A 25,811-nucleotide genomic window follows, 5' to 3' on the forward strand; every position below is an offset into this window, starting at 1 on the left:
AGATTAGGTTGAATAGACATCTCTGATCCTCTACTGCACAAATGATAAGGTTTTCCAGTAGTAGGGTTCCTCAAAGGGGATACTACAAGTAGTACCCCTAGGGTACTTCTGCCTCCCCATGCTGCAGATACATGATTTGTTCCCCAGCTGACACGTCCTCACTGACATGTTTTTACGAAATTATGATTTTATGTTTATTAAAAACACAATTCATGTTTTTATGTATATATGTGCGCACACACTGAAATGTTAGTTATGAGACAGGCTCTCCACTGTCTCTCCAATGGGACAAGTTTACTTATCCTTGTTTTACTTATTGAAGTTTACTTGTCCTGTTAATTTCAGTGGAAATACTCATGAGTAACTTAGTCTGAATGTAAGACAGTGAGCGGAGTAGACTCTCTCATGACTGTAATATTGACTTGTGTACACAAGACGCACTCACAATCTCTATGTGGTACCTGAGCTGTAGGTTTGCAGCAGACGGGGTACATTTGTTAGGCCAGAGGTTCCCAACCTTTTTAAACAGAAGGGGTCCTTTCAGTGGCACTTCTATACCTCTGAATCTGTAGCCCTGATCTCTCATGGTAATGCTGGCCTTGCCTTGCTTCTAGAGAGAGCCTGGAAACTCTGAACCTCCTCCTTAGGACTGTTGGCATAGAGGAGGAGAGTCTGGGGGAATACCTGGAGCACTTTGGCAGGCCAGAAGGCTTCAGCCACAGACTCTCCATTTTGGTGATGTAAGATGAAGAACACTGTGGTTTCCCAACGGGGAGAGATGAGCGGGACCTAAGAGTGCAAGAGCTTTTCTTGTGCTGCTGACACTTGTGCCTCTTCCCTCATTCATGAGCTCTGGTTTCACACTGCAGCATACTCATCGCTAAATGTTCATGGTCAACCCCAGCCTTAGTACATTATATTGGTGCTATTTTTGAAGTCAAACACTTGACGGGTTTGCCTGAAATAGGACTGGACATCTACCTTGAGGTGAGAGGGACTGAAGTTCTAGGGAATTTATTGACATATAAAACTAAACAGACGTAAGTTTTGGGTGGTATAAAAATATGTTAGTCAAATAAATAAATAAAGGATCCCTATGACTGCTTTCTGGAGATGCTGACTATGAGGGTTAATGTAGAAATACTCCCTCTAGGGGTCAGTAAAAAAACATCCCCAGGAATTTCAGGCTCTGGAGAGAAGCTAGCGGGGGAGAGGGGTAGCCTGAAAGAAGCAAATGAGCCCACAGGATAACCATCTGTCTGACTTCTGTTGCCCACATGGTACCTCTGCACAACTAGTTGTGTGGATGAAGAGCTTGTCTGCATGGCCAGTCATTTTTTGTATCACAGATACTGTGGTAACTCAAGATGCTGAAGCATAGCTGGCCTCCATTTAGGCAGGTACTTATTTAAGACATAATGTGGGAACAGAGAGTTGGATCTGGATCCAGGAGACTAGGTTGAAGTCTCCTGAGCCTAGTCTCCTTCAAGTCTCCTGAACTACCTTTTAGCAGGGGTGTATCTAGGGAAAATAGCACCTAGGGCTAGCACTGAAATTGCACCCCTGTCCAAAAATCTGACACCCATCTTTCAGATAACTTTACCATAATATCAACTCAAAAATACAAGTCAAGCTCATTAATCTTTTAATTAACAAATTATAATTGCACCTTCCTTGCCTCTGAGGCTGAAGGTGGCCTAAAGCCCTCAGACTAGTAGCCATTGATTGAGCTGTCTACTGTAAGGCTGCAATTCTATGCTCCTTGACTTGGAAGCAAGCCGCCTGAACCCAGTGACACTTACTTCTGAGTAGACAGGCACAGCATTGGGTTGCTCATGGAGATGTGATTGTGTGTGTGTGTGTGTGAGCTTAGTGGAATGCTGAACTCTACATGTTTGGATGCAGCATTTAAGAAGTGCCCATCACAGCATTAGGGGCAAACTAGGTCTAGGCAAAATGAAGCAGCTTTGAGTTATTTAAATTTAGGATGGTGAGGTGACTAAAATTGCTTAACTTTGTCTGGAAGAAGAAATCAAGAAGAAATCCAGATGCTATAATCTTACAATCCTTCTAAACATATTACCTGAATGTAAGTCCCTCTGTAGAAAATTGGATTTGTTACGAGTAAATTATTTACAACTGGTGTGTAGAGGTTCATCAATGCTGAACCTAAACATAAACTGTAATGGACTTGGTGGAAAGTAAACACTTGGTGGAAAATGAAAAGGCATTGGCCAGCTTTCTGAAAAGCAGGCCTCTGTTGGGAAGAGGTTCTACAAGGAAGGTTCCACCAAAGAGAAGGCCCTGCTTCCCAAAGCAGCCAAGTTAACGTCCGGTGGGAAATGAATGCCAAGCTGGACCTCTCCAGAGGATCACTGGAGAAGAAAGTGCTCCTCCTAGTGTAGAAGCTTAACATGCCTGGTCTGTGGGATTTGACAGCTTCTCTTGTCTTTCAATTTGCAGCAAGTCCCAGGAGCACTGGTAGGCAATATTCCGTGCTGCCGGATACTAACTGAGGTGGCAAAATGGATTCCGGAGTGCAGCAAAGTTGCGGTAAGAAATTGGAAATGCTACATTTGCTACTATGTTAATCCGGTCCTGGCTCTGTGGTCGCCAGGAGTCGACACCGACTCGACGGCACACTTTACTAAAACTGATAGGACTTGAAAATGTTTAATTGTGGCTAGGTTATGCTCCTAACATACAAAGAATTTTGCATCACAGTTACCATCAAAATAGCCCCTGTGAGGTTGAGGGTCATCATTCATAACAAACCTTGTTCTTCCATGTGCACATCCAACATACTGTGCATCATTCACATGTAACGTAGCCGCACCACCATTACTCTCCCATCCAAATTCGGATGTAACTGCTGCAAATTTTGTTTACATTCATTTCCCACCCCCTGCCCTGAAGTACAATGAGACAGCTTTGTAGCAGAGCAGAAGCAGCAGGTTGGTTATATATCAACTACTATTATTTTGTCCAGTTCTGCATTAGTATATCTGTGTTTATATAAATATATATTAATTTCTGTTACCACTATTTAAGAACCATAGAAGCCAAGGCTACCAAGCTGTATTTTCTCTCTCAAAAGCATGAAAAAATGCATTACCGGTTATATTCACACAACAATCAGATCTCTCTCTCTCTCTCTCTCTCTCTCTCTCTCTCTCTCTCTCTCAGATAAAAAATCATCATAGTCATCATCCAAAGCTGTAAGAGTGATTTCGGAGGAGGATGGCAGTAGGGTAGACAATGTAGTGACAACAGTAGCTACCACAACTACCACAACTTCTACTACAAGTCAACCTTCTAGTACAACAAGGCAGCCTTCTACTACAACCACGACAAAGCAGGCTTCTACTACAGTTACAAGGAAACAGCCTTCTACTACAACCACAGTGAAGAAACCTTCCACCACAACAAGGCAGTCTTCTACTATGACCACCATAAAGCAAACTCCTACTACAAACAAAGCTGTGGCAACTCCTAGTATGACTGCAATGCAGCTGCCTTCTACTGCTGTTACAATGTCAGCTTCTACTATGACCACAACAAGGCTGCCTTCAACTATGACCACAACAAGAGAGCCTTCTACAACTGCAAATCAACCTGACACGGAGCGTACAACCAAAGGAAGTAAAAGTATTGAATCAACTTCTTTGAAGACCATATTATCCAAACCCCTTCTCCCCAATCCAAAAAAGTAACCACATCCTTCAGCATTACTACCACAAAACCATTGAGGCCAAATACTAGCTTGCCACCTCACACTTCTTCAAGTATTAGTAAAATACTGACTTCTACTGTGGCTAAAGTCACAGGTACGGCTGCTATGAAAACCACAACTACTCCAGCTAAAGGGACAACGACAATATCCAAAAGAGACACTACTACTGTAGCTATGGAAGCAACTTCAACAGCCGACAGAGACACAACCAATGCAAACAGCCAGGCTGTAACAAGAATGGAAAAAAGTGAAGCAACAAATGAAATTGATAAAAGTGATATCACAGCTGCAAATAAAGAGACTACAATAATAGACACTAAAGACACAAATAATAATTTAGGCACTGCAAGTCCAATACAGACAGCAGATATTACAACCACAGGGACTCTAATAACTGATAAATCCGATGCAACTGCAGATTCCAAAGAAGCAACCACTGCAGATAAGGAAACAACATCTGTGGAAAGAAGAGAATCAACAGCCATTAATCAGCCAGGTATGGATGATAAAAAAGACAGTAGTACTGTTGATGCCACAGTTATCACTTCAGCTGATAGAGAAAAGGCAACTACACCTCTCACAGATACAACTACAAGTATTGAGAAAGAGATTAAAGAGTCAACCGCAGAGCATAATCAAGAGACAGAAAACTCTAAAGAGAGATCTGTTACCAGAATCAAAGAAAAAATGACAGTTGGTGAAATGGAAACTTCAGAAAATCAAAAAGATTCTAGTGCAACTGCTGTTACTGAGGGGATGCCAACTGAATTGCTGCCAACCGTAGCCGATAGCTCAAAAAAAGAGACCATGACTCCATCAAGCCCAAATTCTAGAGATACTACAAACACAATAGAATCAGCAATTACATCTCGGACCATCAGAGAAATTGATCAAAGTCAGGAACCAACGAACAAGCCAGAGCAACTTGTAACTCTAGATAATTCAGATCTCATTCCTGATGTTCTGCTAAGAGGTACACCTCAGCCTGAGGTTGATTTCGGAAGTGTGAGTCCAGAAACAGAGTAGTACAGTGACAATAATAGAGACTGATCCAACAAGAGACACAGCCAATCCTGATGGTGATGATAAAAATTACAAACCAGAAAGTAGTACTACAGTCAGAGCATCAACAATGACACAGACTGAACCAACAAGCAACACAGACAGGCTTGATGGCAATTATACAAATGACAAGCCAGGAAGTAGCACAACAGTCACAGAGACAAGAGTAACACAGACTGATCCAACAAATGATGCACGCAGACTTGGCAGTGATAGTAACACACCAGAAGGGACAACTTCTATACACAGAGTATAACACAGTCAGATCCAACAAGTAGCACATCAAGCCCTGACAGTGATGTTAAAAATGACATACCAAAGGCAACTACTACAATCGCAGAGACAATAATACAGACTGATCTCTCAAGTGACATACCTACTCCTGATGGTGATGATAAAAATAAAAAATCAGGAAGCAGCACTACAGCAGTACTCACAGAGACAACAACAACACAGACTGATGGAGATGATAAAAGTGACAAGCCAGAAGGAACTACTATAGTTGCAAAGACAAAAATACAGACTGATCTCCCAAGTGACACATTTACTCCTGATGATGCTGATAAAAACCAAAAGCCAGAAAGCAGTACCATAGTCATGGGGACAACACCAACTGATCTAGGTGACACATGCAATCCTGAGGACACTAACAAAAGTGACAAACCAGAAGGGACTACTAGAGTCACAGAAACAACACAGACTGATCCAGGTGACACAACCAATCCTGATGGTGGTAATAAAAGTGACAAATCAGAAAGGACTACTACAGTCACAGAGACAATCATAACAGAGACTGATCCAGAAAATGGCACACCTAGCCCTGTTGGTGATGATAAAAGTGACAGGCCAGAAGGGACTACCACAGTCACAGAGAGAAGCATAACAGAGACTGATCCAGCAAATGACACACCTAGCCCTGTTGGTGACGATAAAAGTGTCAGGCCAGAAGGGACTACCACAGTCACAGAGACAATCATAACAGAGACCTGCCCTGAAAGTGATTATAAAAATGACAGACCTGCAGAGACCACAACAGTCAGAGAGACAGTAATAACAGAAACAATAATAACAGACACTGATCTAAGAAGTGGTACACCCAAACCTGAAAGTAATGATAAAAATGACAGACCTGAAGGGACCACAACAGTTACAGAGACGATATCCATACAGACCGATCCAGCAAATGGCACACACAACCCTGTTGGTGATGATAAAAATGACAAACCAGAAACAACCACTACAGTCAGAGAAATCATTACAACAGGAACTGATCCTTCTTCAAGTGATCCAGAGATACAAAAAATAGCATCATCACCCTCTAAGCCACCAAATGATGAGCCTAGTCCGAATGGCAACAGGAATGGTGACAGGCCAGATGATACTACAGAAATAATGGAAACAACAATAATATTCTGTGCTGCCGGATACTAATTGAGGTGGCAAAATGGATGCCGGAGTGCAGCAAAGTTGCGGTAAGAAATTGGAAATCGCCTTCGGGTCAACTGCTCTTCATCTGCGTAACCAGAGCTGCATCTATCCTGCCATTGCACAAGCAGAGAGAAGCTAAAAAGAAACAAAAAAGAAGAAATTCCCAAAAGATGGGTGCCCGCCTTATTCCCCAAGATTGGCTGCAATTGGCTGCAAAATGACTACATTGGCTCAATTCTCCCTCAATGGGGGAGTGTATCTATTGATGCTCGGTTGCTCCTCCCACCTGCTCTGAGACAGGGCCAATCAGGTGATAACAGGGCTCTCAATACATTGATCACCCATTCAAATCTCTATGGTAGGCCTGCACAACTCAAATGACCTGGTGTGTCGCAAATGACCATGATATGGCTCATGGGGGCCAAAGTCACTGATTATTAAATTAACACCTAATATCAATCAATTAATCAAATCAAATTAAAATGAATTTAATTAAAATGAATTTAATTAAAATTTAACTTTTGAACTTCTGGCTGGGAAGAATTAATTTAAATTAAAATAAAATAAATTGAATTAAAAATTCTAATAAAATATATACAATGCAACCTGTACAAAATACATAACAAAATGCATTGTTCTTCCTTTCCACCTCTCCCAAAATGGGGCAGTCTGGGGGGGGGAGAGAATGGAGCAGTCTTGGCGAGAGGGAGAGAGAGAGAGAGACGGAGAGAATGGAGCGGTCTTGGGGAGAGGGAGAGATAGAGAATGCAGCAGTCTTGGCGCGAGAGAGAGAGAGAATGCAGCAGTCTTGGCGAGAGGGAGAGAGAGAGAGAATGGAGCGGTCTTGGCGAGAGAGAGAGAGAGAGGAGCAGTCTTGGTGAGAGAGGGTGAGAGAGAGAGAATGGAGCGGTCTTGGCGAGAGGGGAGAGAATGAGAATGGAGCAGTCTGGAGAGAGAGAGAGAGAGAGGGAGAGAGAATGGAGCAATCTTGGAGAGAGAGAGAGGAGCAGTCTTGGTGAGAGAGGGTGAGAGAGAGAGAATGGAGCGGTCTTGGCGAGAGGGGAGAGAATGAGAATGGAGCGGTCTTGGCGAGAAGGAGAGAGAGAGAGAATGGAGCGGACTTGGGGAGAGGGGGAGAGAGAGAGGAGTAGTCTTGGAGAGAGAGAGAGAATGCAGCAGTCTTGGCGAGAGGGGAGACAGAGAGAGAATGGAGCGGTCTTGGCGAGAGGGGAGAGAATGAGAATGGAGCGGTCTTGGCAAGAGGGAGAGAGAGAGAGAATGGAGCGGTCTTGGGGAGAGGGGGAGAGAGAGAGAGAGAGTGAGAAAGAATGGAGCAGTCTTGGCGAGAGGGAGAGAGAGAGAGAGAGAGAGAGAGAGAGAGAGAGAGAATGGAGCAGTCTTGGCGAGAGGGGGAGAGAGTGAGAGAGAATGGAGCAGTCTTGGCGAGAGGGAGAGAGAAAGGGAGGGAGAGAGAGAATGGAGCGGTCTTAGCGAGAGGGGAGAGAGAGAGATAGAATGCGGCAGTCTTGGCGAGGGAGGGAGAGAGAATGCAGCGGTCTTGGCGAGAGGGGAGAGAGAGAGAATGAAGCAGTCATAGCGAGAGTGGGAGAGAGAGAAAGGAGCAGTCTTGTGCAATACAGAGAGAGAGAGAGAGAGAGAATGGTGTAGTCTTGGAGAGAGAGGGAGAGAGAATGAAGCACTCTTGGAGAGAGGGAGAGAGAGAGAATGGAGCGGTCTCGGAGAGAGGGAGGGAGAGAGAGAGCAGCAGTCTTGGCGAGGAGGAGAGAGAATGCAGCAGTCTTGGAGAGAGGGGAAAGAGAGAATGCAGCAGTCTTGGCGAGAGGGAGAGAGAGTCAGAGAATGGAGCAGTCTTGGAGAGAGAGCGAGAGAGAGAATGGAGCAGTCTTGGTGAGAGGGAGAGGGAGAGAGAGAATGGAGCGGTCTTGGAGAGAGAGAAAGAGAGAACGCAGCAGTCTTGGCAAGAGGGGGAGAGATAGATAAAATGGAGCGGTCTTGACGAGAGGTAGAGAGATAGAGAATGGAGCTGTCTTGGATATATATATAGAGAGAGAGAACGCAGCACTCTTGGCGAGAGGGGGAGAGAGAGAGAATGGAGCGGTCTTGGAGAGAGAGAGAGAGAGAGAGAGAGAGAGAATGCAGCAATCTTGACGAGATGGGGAGAGAGAGAGAATGGAGCAGTCTTGTGCGAGAGAGAGAGAGAGAATGGAGCCATCTTGGTGAGAGGGAGAGAGAGAGAGAAAGAGAGAGAGAGAATGAGAATGCAGCAGTCTTGGCGACAGGGGGAGAGGGAGAGAATGGAGCAGTCTTGGCGAGAGGGAGAGAGAAAGGGAGGGAGAGAGAGAATGGAGCGGTCTTAGCGAGAGGGGAGAGAGAGAGATAGAATGCGGCAGTCTTGGCGAGGGAGGGAGAGAGAATTCAGCGGTCTTGGCGAGAGGGGAGAGAGAGAGAATGAAGCAGTCATAGCGAGAGTGGGAGAGAGAGAAAGGAGCAGTCTTGTGCAATACAGAGAGAGAGAGAGAGAGAATGGTGTAGTCTTGGAGAGAGAGGGAGAGAGAATGAAGCACTCTTGGAGAGAGGGAGAGAGAGAGAATGGAGCGGTCTCGGAGAGAGGGAGGGAGAGAGAGAGCAGCAGTCTTGGCGAGGAGGAGAGAGAATGCAGCAGTCTTGGAGAGAGGGGAAAGAGAGAATGCAGCAGTCTTGGCGGGAGGGAGAGAGAGTCAGAGAATGGAGCAGTCTTGGAGAGAGAGAGAGAGAGAGAGAGAATGGAGCAGTCTTGGTGAGAGGGAGAGGGAGAGAGAGAATGGAGCGGTCTTGGAGAGAGAGAAAGAGAGAACGCAGCAGTCTTGGCAAGAGGGGGAGAGATAGATAAAATGGAGCGGTCTTGACGAGAGGTAGAGAGATAGAGAATGGAGCAGTCTTGGATATATATATATAGAGAGAGAACGCAGCACTCTTGGCGAGAGGGGGAGAGAGAGAGAATGGAGCGGTCTTGGAGAGAGAGAGAGAGAGAGAGAGAGAGAGAGAGAGAGAGAGAATGCAGCAATCTTGATGAGATGGGGAGAGAGAGAGAATGGAGCAGTCTTGTGCGAGAGAGAGAGAGAATGGAGCCATCTTGGTGAGAGGGAGAGAGAGAGAGAAAGAGAGAGAGAGAATGAGAATGCAGCAGTCTTGGCGACAGGGGGAGAGGGAGAGAATGGAGCAGTCTTGTGCGAGAGAGAGAGAGAGAGAATGGAGCAGTCTTGGTGAGAGTGAGAGAGAATGGAGCAGTCTTGGCAAGAGGGGAGAGAGAGAGAATGGAGCGGTCTTGGTGAGAGAGAGGGAGAGAGAGAGAATGGAGCAGTCTTGGAGAGAGAGAATGCAGCAGTATTGGCAAGAGGGGGAGAGAGGGAGAGAGAATGGAGCAGTCTTGGAGAGAGAGAGAACACAGCAGTCTTGGCGAAATGGGGAGAGAGAGAGAATGGAGCAGTCTTGGAGAAAGAGAGAGAGAGAGAGAGAGAATGGAGCAGTCTTGGTGAGAGGGAGAGGGAGAGGGAGAGAGAGAATGGAGCGGTCTTGGAGAGAGAGAGAGAGAGAGAGAACCCAGCAGTCTTGGCAAGAGGGGGAAAGTTAGAGAAAATGGAGCGGTCTTGGCGAGAGGTAGAGAGAGAGAGAATGGAGCAGTCTTGGATATATATATAGAGAGAGAGAACGCAGCACTCTTGGCGAGAGGGGGAGAGAGAGAGAATGGAGCAGACTTGGAGAGAGAGAGAGAGACAGAGAGAATGGAGCCGTCTTGGTGAGAGAGAGAGAGAGAGAGAAAGAGAGAGAGAGAATGAGAATGCAGCAGTCTTGGCGACAGGGGGAGAGGGAGAGAATGGAGCAGTCTTGTGCGAGAGAGAGATAATGGAGCGGTCTTGGAGAGAGGGAGAGAGAGAGAATGGAGCAGTCTTGGAGAGAGAGAGAGAGAGAGAGAGAGAGAGAGAGAATGGAGCAGTCTTGTGCGAGAGAGAGAGAATGGAGCAGTCTTGGTGAGAGGGAGAGGGAGAGAGAATGGAGCAGTCTTGGCGAGAGGGGAGAGAGAGAGAATGGAGCAGTCTCGGAGAGAGGGAGGGAGAGAGAGAGAATGGAGCAGTCTTGGCGAGGGAAATAGAGAGAATGCAGCAGTCTTGCCGAGGGAGTGAGAGAGAGAATGCAGCAGTCTTGGCATGAGGGGGAGAAAGAGAATGCAGCAGTCTTGTGAGAGAGAGAGAGAGACAGAGAATGGAGCAGTCTTGTGAGAGAGAGAGAGAGAGAGAATGGAGCGATCTTCGCGAGAGAGAGAGATAATGGAGCGGTCTTGGAGAGAGGGAGAGAGAGAGAATGGAGCAGTCTTGTAGAGAGTGAGAGAGAACACAGCAGTATTGGCGAGAGGGGGAGAGAGAGAGAATGGAGCGGTCTTGGGGGGAGAGAGAGAGAGAGAGAATGCAGCAATCTTGACGAGATGGGGAGAGAGAGAGAATGGAGCAGTCTTGTGCGAGAGAGAAAGAGAGAGAGAATGGAGCAGTCTTGGTGAGAGTGAGAGAGAATGGAGCAGTCTTGGCGAGAGGGGAGAGAGAGAGAATGGAGCGGTCTTGGGGAGAGAGAGAGAGAGAGAGAGAGAATGGAGCAGTCTTGGGAGAGAGAGAATGCAGCAGTCTTGGCGAGAGGGGGAGAGAGGGAGAGAGAATGGAGCAGTCTTGGAGAGAGAGAGAGAGAGAGAGAGAGAGAGAGAGAGAGAGAGAACACAGCAGTCTTGGCGAAACAGGGAGAGAGAGAGAATGGAGCAGTCTTGGAGCGAGAGAGAGAGTGAGAGAGAATGGAGCAGTCTTGGTGAGAGTGAGAGAGAATGGAGCAGTCTTGGCGAGAGGGGAGAGAGAGAGAATGGAGCGGTCTTGGGGAGAGAGAGGGAGAGAGAGAGAATGGAGCAGTCTTGGAGGGAGAGAGAGAGAGAATGGAGCAGTCTTGGGAGAGAGAGAATGGAGCAGTCTTGGCGAGAGGGGGAGAGAGGGAGAGAGAATGGAGCAGTCTTGGCGAGAGGGGGAGAGAGAGAGAGAGAAAGAACACAGCAGTCTTGGCGAAACGGGGAGAGAGAGAGAATGGAGCAGTCTTGGAGAGAGAGAGAGAGAGAATGGAGCAGTCTTGGTGAGAGGTAGAGAGAGAGAGAATGGAGTAGTCTTGGATATATATATATAGAGAGAGAACGCAGCACTCCTGGCGAGAGAGAGAGAGAGAGAAAATGGAGCCGTCTTGTGCGAGAGAGAGAGAGAGAGAGAGAGAGAGAGAGAGAGAGAAAATGGAGCCATCTTGGTGAGAGGGAGAGAGAGAGAGAGAAAGAGAGCGAGAGAATGAGAATGCAGCAGTCTTGGCGACAGGGGGAGAGGGAGAGAATTGAGCAGTCTTGTGCAAGAGAAAGATAATGGAGCGGTCTTGGAGAGAGGGAGAGAGAGAGAATGGAGCAGTCTTGTAGAGAGTGAGAGAGAACACAGCAGTATTGGCGAGAGGGGGAGAGAGAGAGAATGGAGCGGTCTTGGAGAGAGAGAGAATGCAGCAATCTTGACGAGATGGGGAGAGAGAGAGAATGGAGCAGTCTTGTGCGAGAGAGACAGAGAGAGAGAGAGAATGGAGCAGTCTTGTTGAGAGTGAGAGAGAATGGAGCAGTCTTGGCGAAAGGGGAGAGAGAGAGAATGGAGCGGTCTTGGGGAGAGAGAGGGAGAGAGAGAGAATGGAGCCGTCAGAGAGAGAGAGAGAGAGAGAGAGAGAGAGAGAGAGAGAGAATGGAGCAGTCTTGGGAGAGAGAGAATGCAGCAGTCTTGGCGAGAGGGGGAGAGAGGGAGAGAGAATGGAGCAGTCTTGGAGAGAGAGAGAGAGAGAGAGAGAGAGATAGAACACAGCAGTCTTGGCGAAACGGGGGGAGAGAGAGACTGGAGCAGTCTTGGAGAGAGAGAGAGAGAGAGAGAGAGAGAGAGAGAGAATGGAGCAGTCTTGGTGAGAGGGAGAGGGAGAGAGAGAATGGAGCGGTCTTGGAGAGAGAGAAAGAGAGAACGCAGCAGTCTTGGCAAGAGGGGGAGAGATAGAGAAAATGGGGCGGTCTTGGCGAGAGGTAGAGAGAGAGAGAATGGAGCAGTCTTGGATATATATATAGAGAGAGAGAACGCAGCACTCTTGGCGAGAGGGGGAGAGAGAGAGAATGCAGCAATCTTGACGAGATGGGGAGAGAGAGAGAATGGAGCAATCTTGTGCGAGAGAGAGAGAGAGAGAGAGAGAGAGAATGGAGCTGTCTTGGATATATATATAGAGAGAGAGAACGCAGCAGTCTTGGCAAGAGGGGAGAGAGAGAGAATGGAGCAATCTTGGAGAGAGAGAGAGAGAGAGAGAGAGAGAGAGAATGGAGCAGTCTTGTGCGAGAGAGAGAGAGAATGGAGCCATCTTGGTGAGAGGGAGAGAGAGAGAGAAAGAGAGAGAGAGAATGAGAATGCAGCAGTCTTGGCGACAGGGGGAGAGGGAGAGAATGGAGCAGTCTTGAGAGAGAGAGAGAGAGAGAGAGAGAGAGAATGGAGCAGTCTTGGTGAGAGTGAGAGAGAATGGAGCAGTCTTGGCGAGAGGGGAGAGAGAGAGAATGGAGCGGTCTTGGGGAGAGAGAGGGAGAGAGAGAGAATGGAGCAGTCTTGGAGAGAGAGAGAGAGAATGGAGCAGTCTTAGGAGAGAGAGAATGCAGCAGTATTGGCAAGAGGGGGAGAGAGGGAGAGAGAATGGAGCAGTCTTGGAGAGAGAGAGAGAGAGAACACAGCAGTCTTGGCGAAACGGGGAGAGAGAGAGAATGGAGCAGTCTTGGGGAGAGAGAGAGAGAGAGAGAGAGAATGGAGCAGTCTTGGTGAGAGGGAGAGGGAGAGAGAGAATGGAGCGGTCTTGGAGAGAGAGAGAGAGAACGCAGCAGTCTTGGCAAGAGGGGGAAAGATAGACAAAATGGAGCTGTCTTGGCGAGAGGTAGAGAGAGAGAGAATGGAGCAGTCTTGGATATATATATAGAGAGAGAGAGAACGCAGCACTCTTGGCGAGAGGGGGAGAGAGAGAGAATGGAGCAGTCTTGGAGAGAGAGAGAGAGACAGAGAGAATGGAGCCATTTTGGTGAGAGAGAGAGAGAGAGAGAGAGAGAGAGAATGAGAATGCAGCAGTCTTGGCGACAGGGGGAGAGGGAGAAAATGGAGCAGTCTTGTGCGAGAGAGAGATAATGGAGCGGTCTTGGAGAGAGGGAGAGAGAGAGAATGGAGCAGTCAGAGAGAGAGAGAATGCAGCTGTCTTGTGCGAGAGAGAGGGAGAGAGAGAGAATGGAGCAGTCTTGGTGAGAGGGAGAGGGAGAGAGAATGGAGCAGTCTTGGCGAGAGGGGAGAGAGAGAGAATGGAGCGGTCTCGGAGAGAGGGAGGGAGAGAGAGAGAATGCAGCAGTCTTGCCGAGGGAGAGAGAGAGAGAATGCAGCAGTCTTGGCATGAGGGGGAGAAAGAGAATGCAGCAGTCTTGTGAGAGAGAGAGAGAGAGAGAATGGAGCAGTCTTGTGCGAGAGATAGAGAGAGAGAGAATGGAGGGATCTTGGCGAGAGAGAGAGATAATGGAGCGGTCTTGGAGAGAGGGAGAGAGAGAGAATGGAGCAGTCTTGTAGAGAGTGAGAGAGAACACAGCAGTATTGGGGAGAGGGGGAGAGAGAGAGAATGGAGCGGTCTTGGAGAGAGAGAGAGAGAGAGAGAGAGAGAATGCAGCAATCTTGACGAGATGGGGAGAGAGAGAGAATGGAGCAGTCTTGTGCGAGAGAGAGAGAGAGAGAATGGAGCAGTCTTGGTGAGAGTGAGAGAGAATGGAGCAGTCTTGGCGAGAGGGGAGAGAGAGAGAATGGAGCGTTCTTGGGGAGAGAGAGTGAGAGAGAGAGAATGGAGCAGTCTTGGAGAGGGAGAGAGAGAGAGAGAGAGAGAGAGAGAATGGAGCAGTCTTGGGAGAGAGAGAATGCAGCAGTCTTGGCGAGAGGGGGAGAGAGGGAGAGAGAATGGAGCAGTCTTGGAGAGAGAAAGAGAGAGAGAGAGAGAGAGAGAGAGAGAACACAGCAGTCTTGGCGAAACAGGGAGAGAGAGAGAATGGAGCAGTCTTGGAGAGAGAGAGAGAGTGAGAGAGAATGGAGCATTCTTGGGGAGAGGGAGAGGGAGAGAGAGAATGGAGCGGTCTTGGAGAGAGAGAAAGAGAACGCAGCAGTCTTGGCAAGAGGGGGAGAGATAGAGAAAATGGAGCGGTCTTGGCGAGAGGTAGAGAGAGAGAGAATGGAGCAGTCTTGGATATATATAGAGAGAGAGAGAGAACGCAGCACTCTTGGCGAGAGGGGGAGAGAGAGAGAATGGAGCGGTCTTGGAGAGAGAGAGAGAGAGAGAATGCAGCAATCTTGACGAGATGGGGAGAGAGAAAGAATGGAGCAGTCTTGTGTGAGAGAGAGAGAGAGAGAGAGAGATAGAATGGAGCAGTCTTGGTGAGAGTGAGAAAGAATGGAGCACTCTTGGCTAGAGGGGAGAGAGAGAATGGAGCGGTCTTGGGGAGAGAGAGGGAGAGAGAGAGAATGGAGCAGTCTTGGAGAGAGAGAGAGAATGGAGCAGTCTTGGGAGAGAGAGAATGCAGCAGTCTTGGCGAGAGGGGGAGAGAGGAAGAGAGAATGGAGCAGTCTTGGAGAGAGAGAGAGAGAGAGAGAGAGAGAGAGAGAGAGAACACAGCAGTCTTGGCGAAACGGGGAGAGAGAGAATGGAGCAGTCTTGGTGAGAGGGAGAGGGAGAGAGAGAATGGAGCGTTCTTGGAGAGAGAGAAAGAGAGAACGCAGCAGTCTTATCAAGAGGGGGAGAGATAGAGAAAATGGAGCGGTCTTGGCGAGAGGTAGAGAGAGAGAGAATGGAGCAGTCTTGGATATATATATAGAGAGAGAGAGAACGCAGCACTCTTGGCGAGAGGGGGAGAGAGAGAGAATGGAGCAGTCTTGTGCGAGAGAGAGAGAGAGAATGGAGCCATCTTGGTGAGAGGGAGAGGGAGAGAGAAAGAGAGAGAGAGAATGAGAATGCAGCAGTCTTGGCGACAGGGGGAGAGGGAGAGAATTGAGCAGTCTTGTGCGAGAGAGAGATAATGGAGCGGTCTTGGAGAGAGGGAGAGAGAGAGAATGGAGCAGTCTTGTAGAGAGTGAGAGAGAACACAGCAGTATTGGCGAGAGGGGGAGAGAGAGAGAATGGAGCGGTCTTGGAGAGAGAGAGAGAGAATGCAGCAAACTTGACGAGATGGGGAGAGAGAGAGAATGGAGCAGTCTTGGCGAGAGGGGAGAGAGAGAGAATGGAGCGGTCTTGGGGAGAGAGAGGGAGAGAGAGAGAATGGAGCAGTCTTGGAGAGAGAGAGAGAGAGAGAGAGTGAATGGAGCAGTCTTAGGAGAGAGAGAATGCAGCAGTCTTGGCGAGAGGGGGAGAGAGGGAGAGAGAATGGAGCAGTCTTGGAGAGAGAGAGAGAGAGAGAGAACACAGCAGTCTTGGCGAAACGGGGAGAGAGAGAATGGAGCAGTCTTGGAGAGAGAGAGAGAGAGAATGGAGCAGTCTTGGTGAGAGGGAGAGGGAGAGAGAGAATGGAGCGGTCTTGGAGAGAGAGAAAGAGAGAACGCAGCAGTCTTGGCAAGAGAGGGAGAGATAGAGAAAATGGAGCGGTCTTGGCGAGAGGGGGAGAGAGAGAGAATGGAGCAGTCTTGGATATATATATATAGAGAGAGAACGCAGCACTCTTGGCGAGAGGGGGAGAGAGAGAGAATGGAGCAGTCTTGGAGAGAGAGAGAGAGACAGAGAGAATGGAGCCATCTTGTTGAGAGGGAGAGAGAGAGAGAGATAGAGAGAGAGAATGAGAATGCAGCAGTCTTGGCGACAGGGGGAGAGGGAGAGAATGGAGCAGTCTTGTGCGAGAGAGAGATAATGGAGCGGTCTTGGAGAGAGGGAGAGAGAGAGAATGGAGCAGTCTTGGAGGGAAAGAGAGAGAGATTGGAGCAGTCAGAGAGAGAGAGAATGCAGCTGTCTTGTGCGAGAGAGAGGGAGAGAGAGAGAATGGAGCAGTCTTGGTGAGAGGGAGAGAGAGAGAATGGAGCAGTCTTGGGGAGAGAGAGAGAGAGAGAGAATGCAGCTGTCTTGCGAGAGAGAGAGAGAGAGAGAGAGAGAGAGAGAGAGAGAATGGAGCAGTCTTGGCAAGAGGGGAGAGAGAGAGAATGGAGCAGTCTTGGAGAGAGAGAGAGGGAATGCAGCAGTCATGGCATGAGGGGGAGAGAGAGAATGCAGTAGTCCTGTGCTAGAGAGAGAGAGAGAGACAGAGAGAGAATGGAGCAGTCTTGTGCGAGAGATAGAGAGAGAGAGAATGGAGCGATCTTGGCGAGAGGGAGAGGGGGAGAGAGAGAGAGAGAGAGAGAATGGAGCAGTCTTGGAGAGAGTGAGAGAGAACGCAGCAGTCTTGGCGAGAGGGGAGAGAGAGAGAACGCAGCGGTCTTGGCGAGAGGGGAGAGAGAGAGAATGAAGCAGTCTTGGCGAGAGGGGGAGAGAGAGAGAATGGAGTGGTCTTGGATAGAGAGAGAGAGAGAGAGAGAGAGAGAGAGAGAGAGAGAGAGAGAGAGAGAATGGAGCCATCTTGGTGAGAGGGAGAGAGAGAGAGAGAGAGAGAGAGAGAGAGAGAGAGAGAGAGAGAATGAGAATGCAGTAGTCTTGGCGACAGGGGGAGAGGGAGAGAATGGAGCAGTCTTGTGCGAGAGAGAGATAACTGAGCGGTCTTGGAGAGAGGGAGAGAGAGAGAATGGAGCAGTCTTAGAGAGAGAGAGAGAGAGAGAATGGAGCAGTCAGAGAGAGAGAGAATGCAGCTGTCTTGTGCGAGAAAGAGAGAGAGAGGGAGAGGGAGAGAATGGAGCAGTCTTGGCGAGAGGGAAAGGGAGAGAGAATGGAGCAGTCTTGGCGAGAGGGGACAGAGAGAGAATTGAGCGGTCTTGGAGAGAGGGAGGGAGAGAGAGAAAATGGAGCAGACTTGGCGAGGGAGAGAGAGAGAATGGAGCAGTCTTGGCGAGGGAGAGAGAGAGAGAATGCAGCAGTTTTGGCATGAGGGGGAGAAAGAGAATGCAGCAGTCTTGTGAGAGAGAGAGAGAGAGAGAGAGAGAGAGAGAGAGAGAGAGAGAGAGAGAATGAGAATGGAGCAGTCTTGTGCGAGAGATAGATAGAGAGAGCATGGAGCGATCTTGGAGAGAGAGAGAGAGAGAATAGAGCAGTCTTGGAGAGAGAGAGAGAGAGAATGCAGCAGTCTTAGAGAGAGAGAGAATGCAGCTGTCTTGTGAGAGAGAGAGAGAGAGAGAGAGAGAGAGAGAGAGAGAGAGAATGGAGCAGTCTTGGGGAGAGGGAGAGGGAGAGAGAATGCAGCAGTCTTGGCGAGAGGGGAGAGAGAGAGAATGGAGCAGTCTTGGAGAGAGAGAGAAGGAATGCAGCAGTCATGGCATGAGGGGGAGAGAGAGAATGCAGTAGTCCTTTGCTAGAGAGAGAGAGAGAGACACACACACACAGAGAATGGAGCAGTCTTGTGCGAGAGATAGAGAGAGAGAGAAAATGGAGCGATCTTGGCGAGAGGGAGAGGGGGAGAGAGAGAGAGAGAGAGAGAATGGAGCAGTCTTGGAGAGAGAGAGAGAGAGAGAATGGAGCAGTCTTGGAGAGAGTGAGAGAGAACGCAGCAGTCTTGGCGAGAGGGGAGAGAGAGAGAGAGAACGCAGCGGTCTTGGCGAGAGGGGAGAGAGAGAGAATGAAGCAGTCTTGGCGAGGGAGAAAGAGAGAATGCAGTAGTCTTGGCGAGAGGGGAGAGAGAGAGAGAATGGAGCGGTCTTGGGGAGAGAGAGGGAGAGTGAGAGAATGGAGCAGTCTTGGCGAGGGAGAGAGAGAGAATGAAGCAGTCTTGGAGAGAGGGAGAGAGAGGGGGAGAATGGAGCGCTCTTGGGGAGAGAGAGGGAGAGAGATAGAGAGCAGCAATCTTGGCGAGGGAGAGAGAGAGAAAGCAGCAGTCTTGGCGAGAGGGGAGAGAGAGAGAGAGAATGGAGCAGTCTTGGTGAGAGGGAGAGAGAGAGAATGGAGCAGTCTTGGCGAGAGGGGAGAGAGAGAGAATGGAGCAGTCTTGGCGAGAGGGGAGAGAATGCAGCAGTCTTGTCATTAGGGGGAGAAAGAGAATGCAGGAGTCTTGTGTGTGTGTGAGAGAGAGAATGGAGCAGTCTTGTGCAAGAGAGAGAGAGAGAGAGAGAGAGAATGGAGCGATCTTGGCGAGAGAGAGAGAGAGAGAGAGAGAATGGAGCAGTCTTGGTGAGAGGGAGAGAGAGAGAATGGAGCAGTCTTGGCGAGAGGGGAGAGAGAGAATGCAGCAGTCTTGGCGGGAGCGGGAGAGAGAGAATGGAGTGGTCTTGGAGAGAGAGAGAGAATGCAGCAATCTTGGCGAGAGGGGGAGAGAGAGAGAATGGGGCAGTCTTGTGAGAGAGAGAGAGAGAGAGAGAGAGAATGGAGCCATCTTGGGGAGAGGGAGAGGGAGAAATTGTAGCAGTCTTGGAGAGAGAGGGAGAGAGAATGGAGCAGTCTTGGCGACGGGGAGAGAGAGAGAATGGAGCAGTCTTGGCGACGGGGAGAGAGAGAGAATGGAGCAGTCTTGGCGACGGGGAGAGAGAGAGAATGCAGCAGTCTTGGCGACGGGGGGAAGAGAGAGAATGGAGCAGTCTTGTGCAAGAGAGAGAGAATGGAGCGGTCTTGGAGAGAGGGAGAGAAAGAGAATAAAGCAGTCTTGGATGGAGAGAGAGAGAGAGAGAATGGAGCAGTCTTGGTGAGAGAGAGAGAATGGAGCAGTCTTGGCGAGAGAGAGAGAGAGAATGGATACTATAAATTCTTGGCTTCAAACACAGCTCCAGTTCCCCAAGAGCTCCCTTGCTCTCTCAGCCCTGTCTTGGAAATGCCAGGGAGGGAACTTGGAGCCTTCTAGTCTCGATCCCCCTAAAGGGAATATCTTTCAGTGCTCACACATCAAGTTTCCCATTCATATGCAACCAGGGCAGACCCTGCTTAGCTAAGGGGACAAGTCATGCTTGCTACTACAAGACTAGCTCTCCTCTCTTCCCTATAGCATAGTGGTTAGAATGTTTATCTCAGACCGAGAAGACCCGAGTTCAAATCCCCATTCAACCACAAAACTCACTGGGTGACTGTGGGCCAGTCATGTATCTCTCAGCCTAACCTACCTCCCAGGGTGGTTGTGAAGTTAAACATAACCGTATTCCTTTGAGTTCCTCAGAGGAAAAAGCGGGATATAAATGTAAAATAAATAAATAACTAAGGCTCCCTTTGAACATCTCAGATTGATTTCCCTAAAGTTTATTTTGTTGAAGGCTTTGTTTCTTGTTTCCATTAGCTCCATGTGTTGGATTTCAGAGCTGGGGGTGCTGTTTACACATATGAAACCGTGTCTGATTTTTCCCTATTAGAGAACCCATTCTACCATGATCCGCCTATGGACGGATCCTACCTTTGTGACTAAAGTTAACTAATTGTTTCACAGAACACAGAAGCTCATGCTGCCATCTTTTTGCCCTAACCCCAGTTCACCTAAGAAGGAGTGGCATACTCTGGACATGCACAGGGTAGTTAAGATTTACCTACGTTGTATGAATTGTTTTAGGACCAGATTTTCACTCTTTTCTCATTCCAGGACAGCTCCCCGGGGCACAAGGTCTAAGTCCACTCCCCCCCACCCCCCACCGACCTTTTTAAATGCTTTTATTAGTATTATAGAAACAGGAAAGGTTACATCTCTGAGAGTCCAACAAAACCATACAAACAGATCTTATCCATCGACAACAACAAAAAAGATCCCCATACATAAGAAAGAAACAATAGTAGTAATTGTATGTGTGTGTGTGTGTGTGTGTATAGATAGATAGATAGATAGATAGATAGAGAGAGAGAGAGAGAGAGAAATATTGTTAATATGTTATTAGGATAGCAGGCCTCGGAAAGTCTAAAACGGAATCTAACCTTCAGTAAAGGATCTTAAACCTCTCAAGGAAAACTCCCCCTGAACCGATTGATCATCCAACAATTATGCAATTTAAAGAGGCGAGAACCCATTCTACCATGACAAAAAAAGATATAGATAATATAAGTAATTCAAGCACAGTGTTCTACAATAGGTATTCCCATCTACACCACTTGTTGGTCCATGTAAAAACAGATCAATAAAATCAATAAATGTAAATTTCCGCACTCCAATTTTGTCCTTCATCTGATTTGAAACCTATATAATTGAAAATGAAAAAAATTATTAAAAATTATTCAGAAGCTTTCAAAATCCCGAGTCTAACCTAACAAAAAAATGTGTTTGGAATGTTCTATAGTGTGGAATAGTAATTTTTTAAATTAAAGATTATAAAAAGTCATAAATATTCTAATCTCATCCATCCCAGCTTCCTGAGTAACAAATAAAAAATTCCATGCAGAATACTAAATGATATAAGTAATGAGTACAAATTCCATTAATAATGCTGTTTATTAAGCTGATGGGTGAATAAAATCCAAGACAGACAAGAAAAATCCAAAAATCTAGAAAAACCAGGAATATTCAGTGTCTTTAAGATCCTTATTCTAATAAGGGGATTTGGAGCTGGGTGTTACCAGTACGCTGATGACACCCAGATCTAGTCTCCATGTGAACTTATTCAGCAGCTGGCATATCCTCCCTAAATGCCTGCCTGGAAGCAGTAATGGGCTGGATGAGAGAGAATAAACTGAAGCTGAATCCAGATAAGACGGAGGTACTTATTGTGCAGGGTCAGAAATCTAGAGACGATTTTGATCTACCTGTTCTAGATAAGGTCACACTTCCCCAAAAGGAACAGGTTCACAGTCTGGGAGTACTTCTGGATTAATACCTCTCCCTGGTTTCTCAGGTTGAGGCGGTGGCCAGGGGTGCTTTCTATCAGCTCTGGCTAATATGCCAGCTGCGCCCGTTTCTCGAGATCAGTGACCTCAAAACAGTGGTACATCTGTTGGTAACCTCCAACTTGACTTCTGTAATGCGCTCTACATGGGGCTGCCTTTGTATGTAGTCCGGAAACTTCAGCTGGTTCAGAATGCAGCAGCCAGGTTGGTCTCTGGGTCATCTCGGAGAGACCACATTACTCCTTTACTGATGGAGCTACACTGGCTGCCAATGGGTTACTGGACAAAATACAAAGTGCTAGTTATAACTTATAAAGCCCTAAATGGCTTAGGCCTTGGGTATTTAAGAGAGCGTCTTCTTCACTATGAGCCCCACCACCCATTGATGTCATCTGAGGAGGTTAACAAGAGAAAAAAGTGAGTCCTGTATATTTATATTAAGAAGAGCTTTCATGAATAATAAAATGTAAGTGTACGTATGCTCAAACAATATTCTTATAAGAAATATAAAGAATATCAAATACTGGATAGCTATAAAACCTTATCAGCACTGTTTACCTTATGTACTAAAAACGTTATAAATCGAATCCCGACATTGGGAACAAATGGAGACCTTGTCGAATGTTGTAGTTTATAAAAGGCTCCCAAACAGACATAAATGACTCAGAACACGAACCCTCCTTATAAGATGAGACTTGTGAAATTGAAGCATAATCCCATAATTTCAAAAACCAATCATTTAAAGAAGGAATCTCAGACATACACCAATTTCTTGTTCATGATGTTTAAGGTTAGAGTTCAGTGGCACCAGAGCGATTCTCTAAGACTTCACATTGGGGATTAGGGGGTAGCTCCTCCCAGCTCACCAGAAAAAGTTGTTTCCTCATTGGCCCTGTCTTGGAGCAGGTGGGAGGAACAACCCAGCATCCCTGGATACACTCCCTACCACTGAGAATGATCTTTCAGGTGAGTGCCAACAATGCATTGAACCTTGACTTTGATCAGAAATGTTGTGTCGACCATGACTATACCATCTGTTTCAGTACGACAAAGTGAATTTCTTTCGTGTCAGTATTAAACTTTCAACTACTATTCAACTTTACATATCAGTTGGAAGGAACAACAACAGCTGCTTTCTGCTTTGCACCTGGAGACCATGTTCCAGATATCTAAGATACCATTCATGTCTCCTTGCAAAACTTCACCATCTAGAACCACTTCGGTGATGACACAACAAGCATTGGAAGAAGAGAAACATCCTCCTATTGAGTCTAGAGGTGAACATTGCTACCAACTATTTCCTCAGTATGATCATTGCGGGTACTGTATTGCAGGAGCATGGGACCACATGAGGGCAGTCAAAAGCCATATAGTGTTGGACTGTGGTTTCTTCCACCTGGAGTGTGAATCCAGATTTCCACAACCATACTCTCTAGTGCCTACGATGGGAGATTTCATGCACCATTATTAGGAAGTTTACTCTCCACATTTTCGCCACTATCGCCCATCATCATGTAGAGAAATGTCTCCTGTGCATGAGGGCTAACAGCCTGGAGAAGCAGCTAGACAGAGACATATCAGCCACAGTTTCTGAACCCGCCAGTCCCTCAGCAAACTGAGCAAGTAAGGGAAAACATTATGCATCTTCCACATAGCTACTCTGTGGCAACCAACTACCACAGCAATCCCAATAACTCCTATCAAAGAATCATCTGTAGCACAACTTACCTCAGATTCATTTAGTTGGACTCTTTGTACCCCTTCTTCAAGTTTGATGTTAATATAACTTCATATTTGTACCTATTGAACCAATTTACCCATTACTTATAAAGATTTTAATTTCTTCCAAAGCAATGCATCTGCCTTATATATTGTACTACAAAATCATACAGGTATCATCTCACACTGCACGGGAGATAGCAATGGTAAGCCCCTCCTGTATTCTAGCAAGACAACCACAGGGCTCTGTGGTCGCCAGGAGTCGACACTGACTTGACAGCACACTTTACCTTTACCTCCTAGCCCAAACTGATTCTTTGCCTTCTGTGCAGAACATCTCATTATATTTAAGGAAGCCAAAGCTGAAATTCCAGGATTAAACTTACATCTATCCCAAAGAACTGTGGCAAACTGCTGTGGTCTTAATCTATGTTAGATGGTCAAAATAGTGCCACTTTAGGACCAGAGTTAAGGATACTTCATTTTGGCTCAAACTCCACAAAACTGGGACGCTGGAACCCAAGCCTAATGCCTAGACATGCCATGTGATCTACAATGAAGTTTTGCAGTGTCACAAATTGTGCTTGCTTCCAGTTTGCCCTTCACATGCACCCACATTTTTCCTTGGTCTTTGACGCCCAAATCAAGATGAGGATAGTGGAGTGCCTGGCACCAGCCAAGTCACCCATGATGTGAGTTTGGTACACTGAAGACAAGTTGTAAGAGAATTATTCTTCAGTCTATAAATGCTTGCCTCTCAAATGTCTTCATACAGCAGTTATTTATATAGCCATAGGTAGCTCCTTGGAGGCATGGTAACAAAGAAAGCAGATCTCCAAAATACGCAGAGCATACTTGGTGGTAGGGTGGGGCGGGGGAATAAATTGAGACCTCTTAAAAAAAAAGCTGCATTAGTGGCTGATAAATTCTATTGAATGTTATAACAAAGTTTATGAACAACATCTTTTGTCAGTTAAGTTGTTAGATTATGTTTATTAAATATTGGTGGAATAAGGCACATTCATCGCAAGATACTGGGTGTTTGTTTTATATGTTGTGAATGTATTAACATGTGTGTGTGTGTGTGAGTGTGTGTGTGAGAGTGTGAGTGTGTGTGAGAGAGAGAGAATTGTTTTAAAGACTATATAAAACTGTACATGGATATGAATTTGCAGACTCAGACACAGGGGCATATCTAGTAGAAAGGGGGCCTGTGTTCGTCCATCTCCCTGGCGGCCCCTCAGAGTGAGGGAGAAAATGAATAAAATTGGGAGGGGTGGAGTTGAGGGCCCCTCAGGAGCCGGGGGGGGGGCTGGGTTCTTTGAACCCCTCTGCTCAATTATCGCGACACCTCTGCACAGACAGTTCACATTCCCCCAGAAAGAAGGGCTTTTCCTTCAGCTTGAGGACTTTCCTGTGGTTTTCCCTAAGGTCTTACCTACCTAGCATATGTTGAATTACAGAGGCTTTTTTCCTTGGAAACAGGAGTTATTATGAGCTCTCTGAGGAGGGAGGAGGCTGTTGTCTTCAAAATGAGGACTTTCCCACTCTTTCCCCCCTAAGGATCTGCCTAGACCATTAAGTCCTGATCTGCTGCAGGTTTCTGCCCTGCCCCCACAGAGTTTCCCCACGCCTCTTTCTTGAATACAGGAGCAGATTGTGTCTGTTCATAAAGCAGGCTCTTCTTTCAAGCCAGATGCATTTATAAAGTAAAAAAAGAGCAGTTGTCTTTCCTCTAGAATCGAGAGTCTAGATGGCTACAGTTTGTTTTAAAAACAGAACGGAACATAAAATTTGCCTCCGGAATTCATGGAAGCTCTAAAGTGTCACTATAGATGCACTTGCCAGAAACTGGCATATATGTTTCCTGAGGCTGAGAATGTGGCTGAAGATGAGCTAGTGTCATGAAGGCAGCTGCAGTCACTCCTCTGTTGGCCAGGGTTCCAGTCCACTGGCCGAAGGGACTCTCTGGAATAAGCCCTGTGTGGTATATCATGAGGAGGGGGACACAGTGCACGGACTTCAGCCAGGGGGCGGAGCCTAGGACCAGCACTGCAGCAGGCAGGGGCCTCCGTCTTCAGTTGTTACTGCATGTTAAGCAAAAAGGGCATAGGCCTCTAACCTAAGACTGCCTCGATGAAGCATGCAGGAGAAGGCAGTCCTCTGTAAGATAGATCAGTTCGTGAGGGCTGCTGTCTTTATGGCAGGTATACATTTAGGCCCTATGCATTCTTCTGTCTGCATCATGGGAGCAGACAGCACCTGTTCTCTGTTTCCATGCAGAGTGAGGGCTGAGAAGGGAGCCTGAGAATTACAGCACTTTCTAAAATCTGACCTGCCATTCCTGGCAGCAACAATCATAGACGAAACTAGGGTGGAGCAGCCAGGGCACGTGCCCTAGGCGCCACTGGGGGCATGCCAGTGCCATGTTGCCCCCCCCCCCCATTCATGGATTTAAAAAATATATATATTTACCTGTAGCCCCCTCGGGCACCTTCCTAAAGGCCGTGGGAGGGAAGAGTCTGCAAAGGTTCCTCTCCCCTGCCAGCCTCTCAGATCACCAGTGCAGCCCATCCTGGGCTGATTTTCAGGCCTGTTCGGGCCTAGAAAGATCAGTGCAACGGCCATTTTAGAGGTCCCGCACATGCTCAATAGGCCACTGCGAGGCCTGGCAAGGCATAGGACCTCACAGAGACTATTTGAGCACGTGCGGCAGCCATTTTTTTAAAATAAAAAAAGGCTGCCGGAAATAAAAAATGGTTGCCACACATGCTCAAATGGCCTCTGCAAGACCCAAGTCTAGATTTTTCCCTGATCTAGGGAGTCAGAAGAATGCAAAGTTGTTGGCAAGTGACCTGAGCATTTAAAAAACAGATAT

The 25,811-nt window shown here is 47.3% G+C and overlaps 1 protein-coding gene across 2 annotated transcripts in view; it reads left to right on the forward strand.

Moving 5' to 3' along the window:
* Nucleotides 1-19,989, forward strand: part of LOC128324294 (RNA-binding protein 25-like) — a 45,407-nt gene extending 25,418 nt beyond the window's left edge. Inside the window, exons 7-9 of one of the 2 annotated variants that reach the window (XM_053248675.1) lie at nt 2,464-2,553; nt 3,187-11,390; nt 12,234-19,989. In XM_053248675.1, coding sequence (XP_053104650.1) covers nt 10,721-11,390; nt 12,234-12,940 — 1,377 coding nt within the window. In that variant the 5' untranslated portion in view covers nt 2,464-2,553; nt 3,187-10,720 and the 3' untranslated portion in view covers nt 12,941-19,989. Of the gene's footprint in view, nt 1-2,463; nt 2,554-3,186; nt 12,205-12,233 lie in introns of those variants that run through there. The other variant, XR_008306773.1, reaches the window with a different exon arrangement.
* The last annotated feature ends 5,822 nt before the right edge of the window (nt 19,990-25,811 follow it).

This window comes from Hemicordylus capensis, chromosome 4, assembly GCF_027244095.1.
Source record: "Hemicordylus capensis ecotype Gifberg chromosome 4, rHemCap1.1.pri, whole genome shotgun sequence".
Taxonomy (NCBI): Eukaryota; Metazoa; Chordata; class Lepidosauria; order Squamata; family Cordylidae; genus Hemicordylus; species Hemicordylus capensis.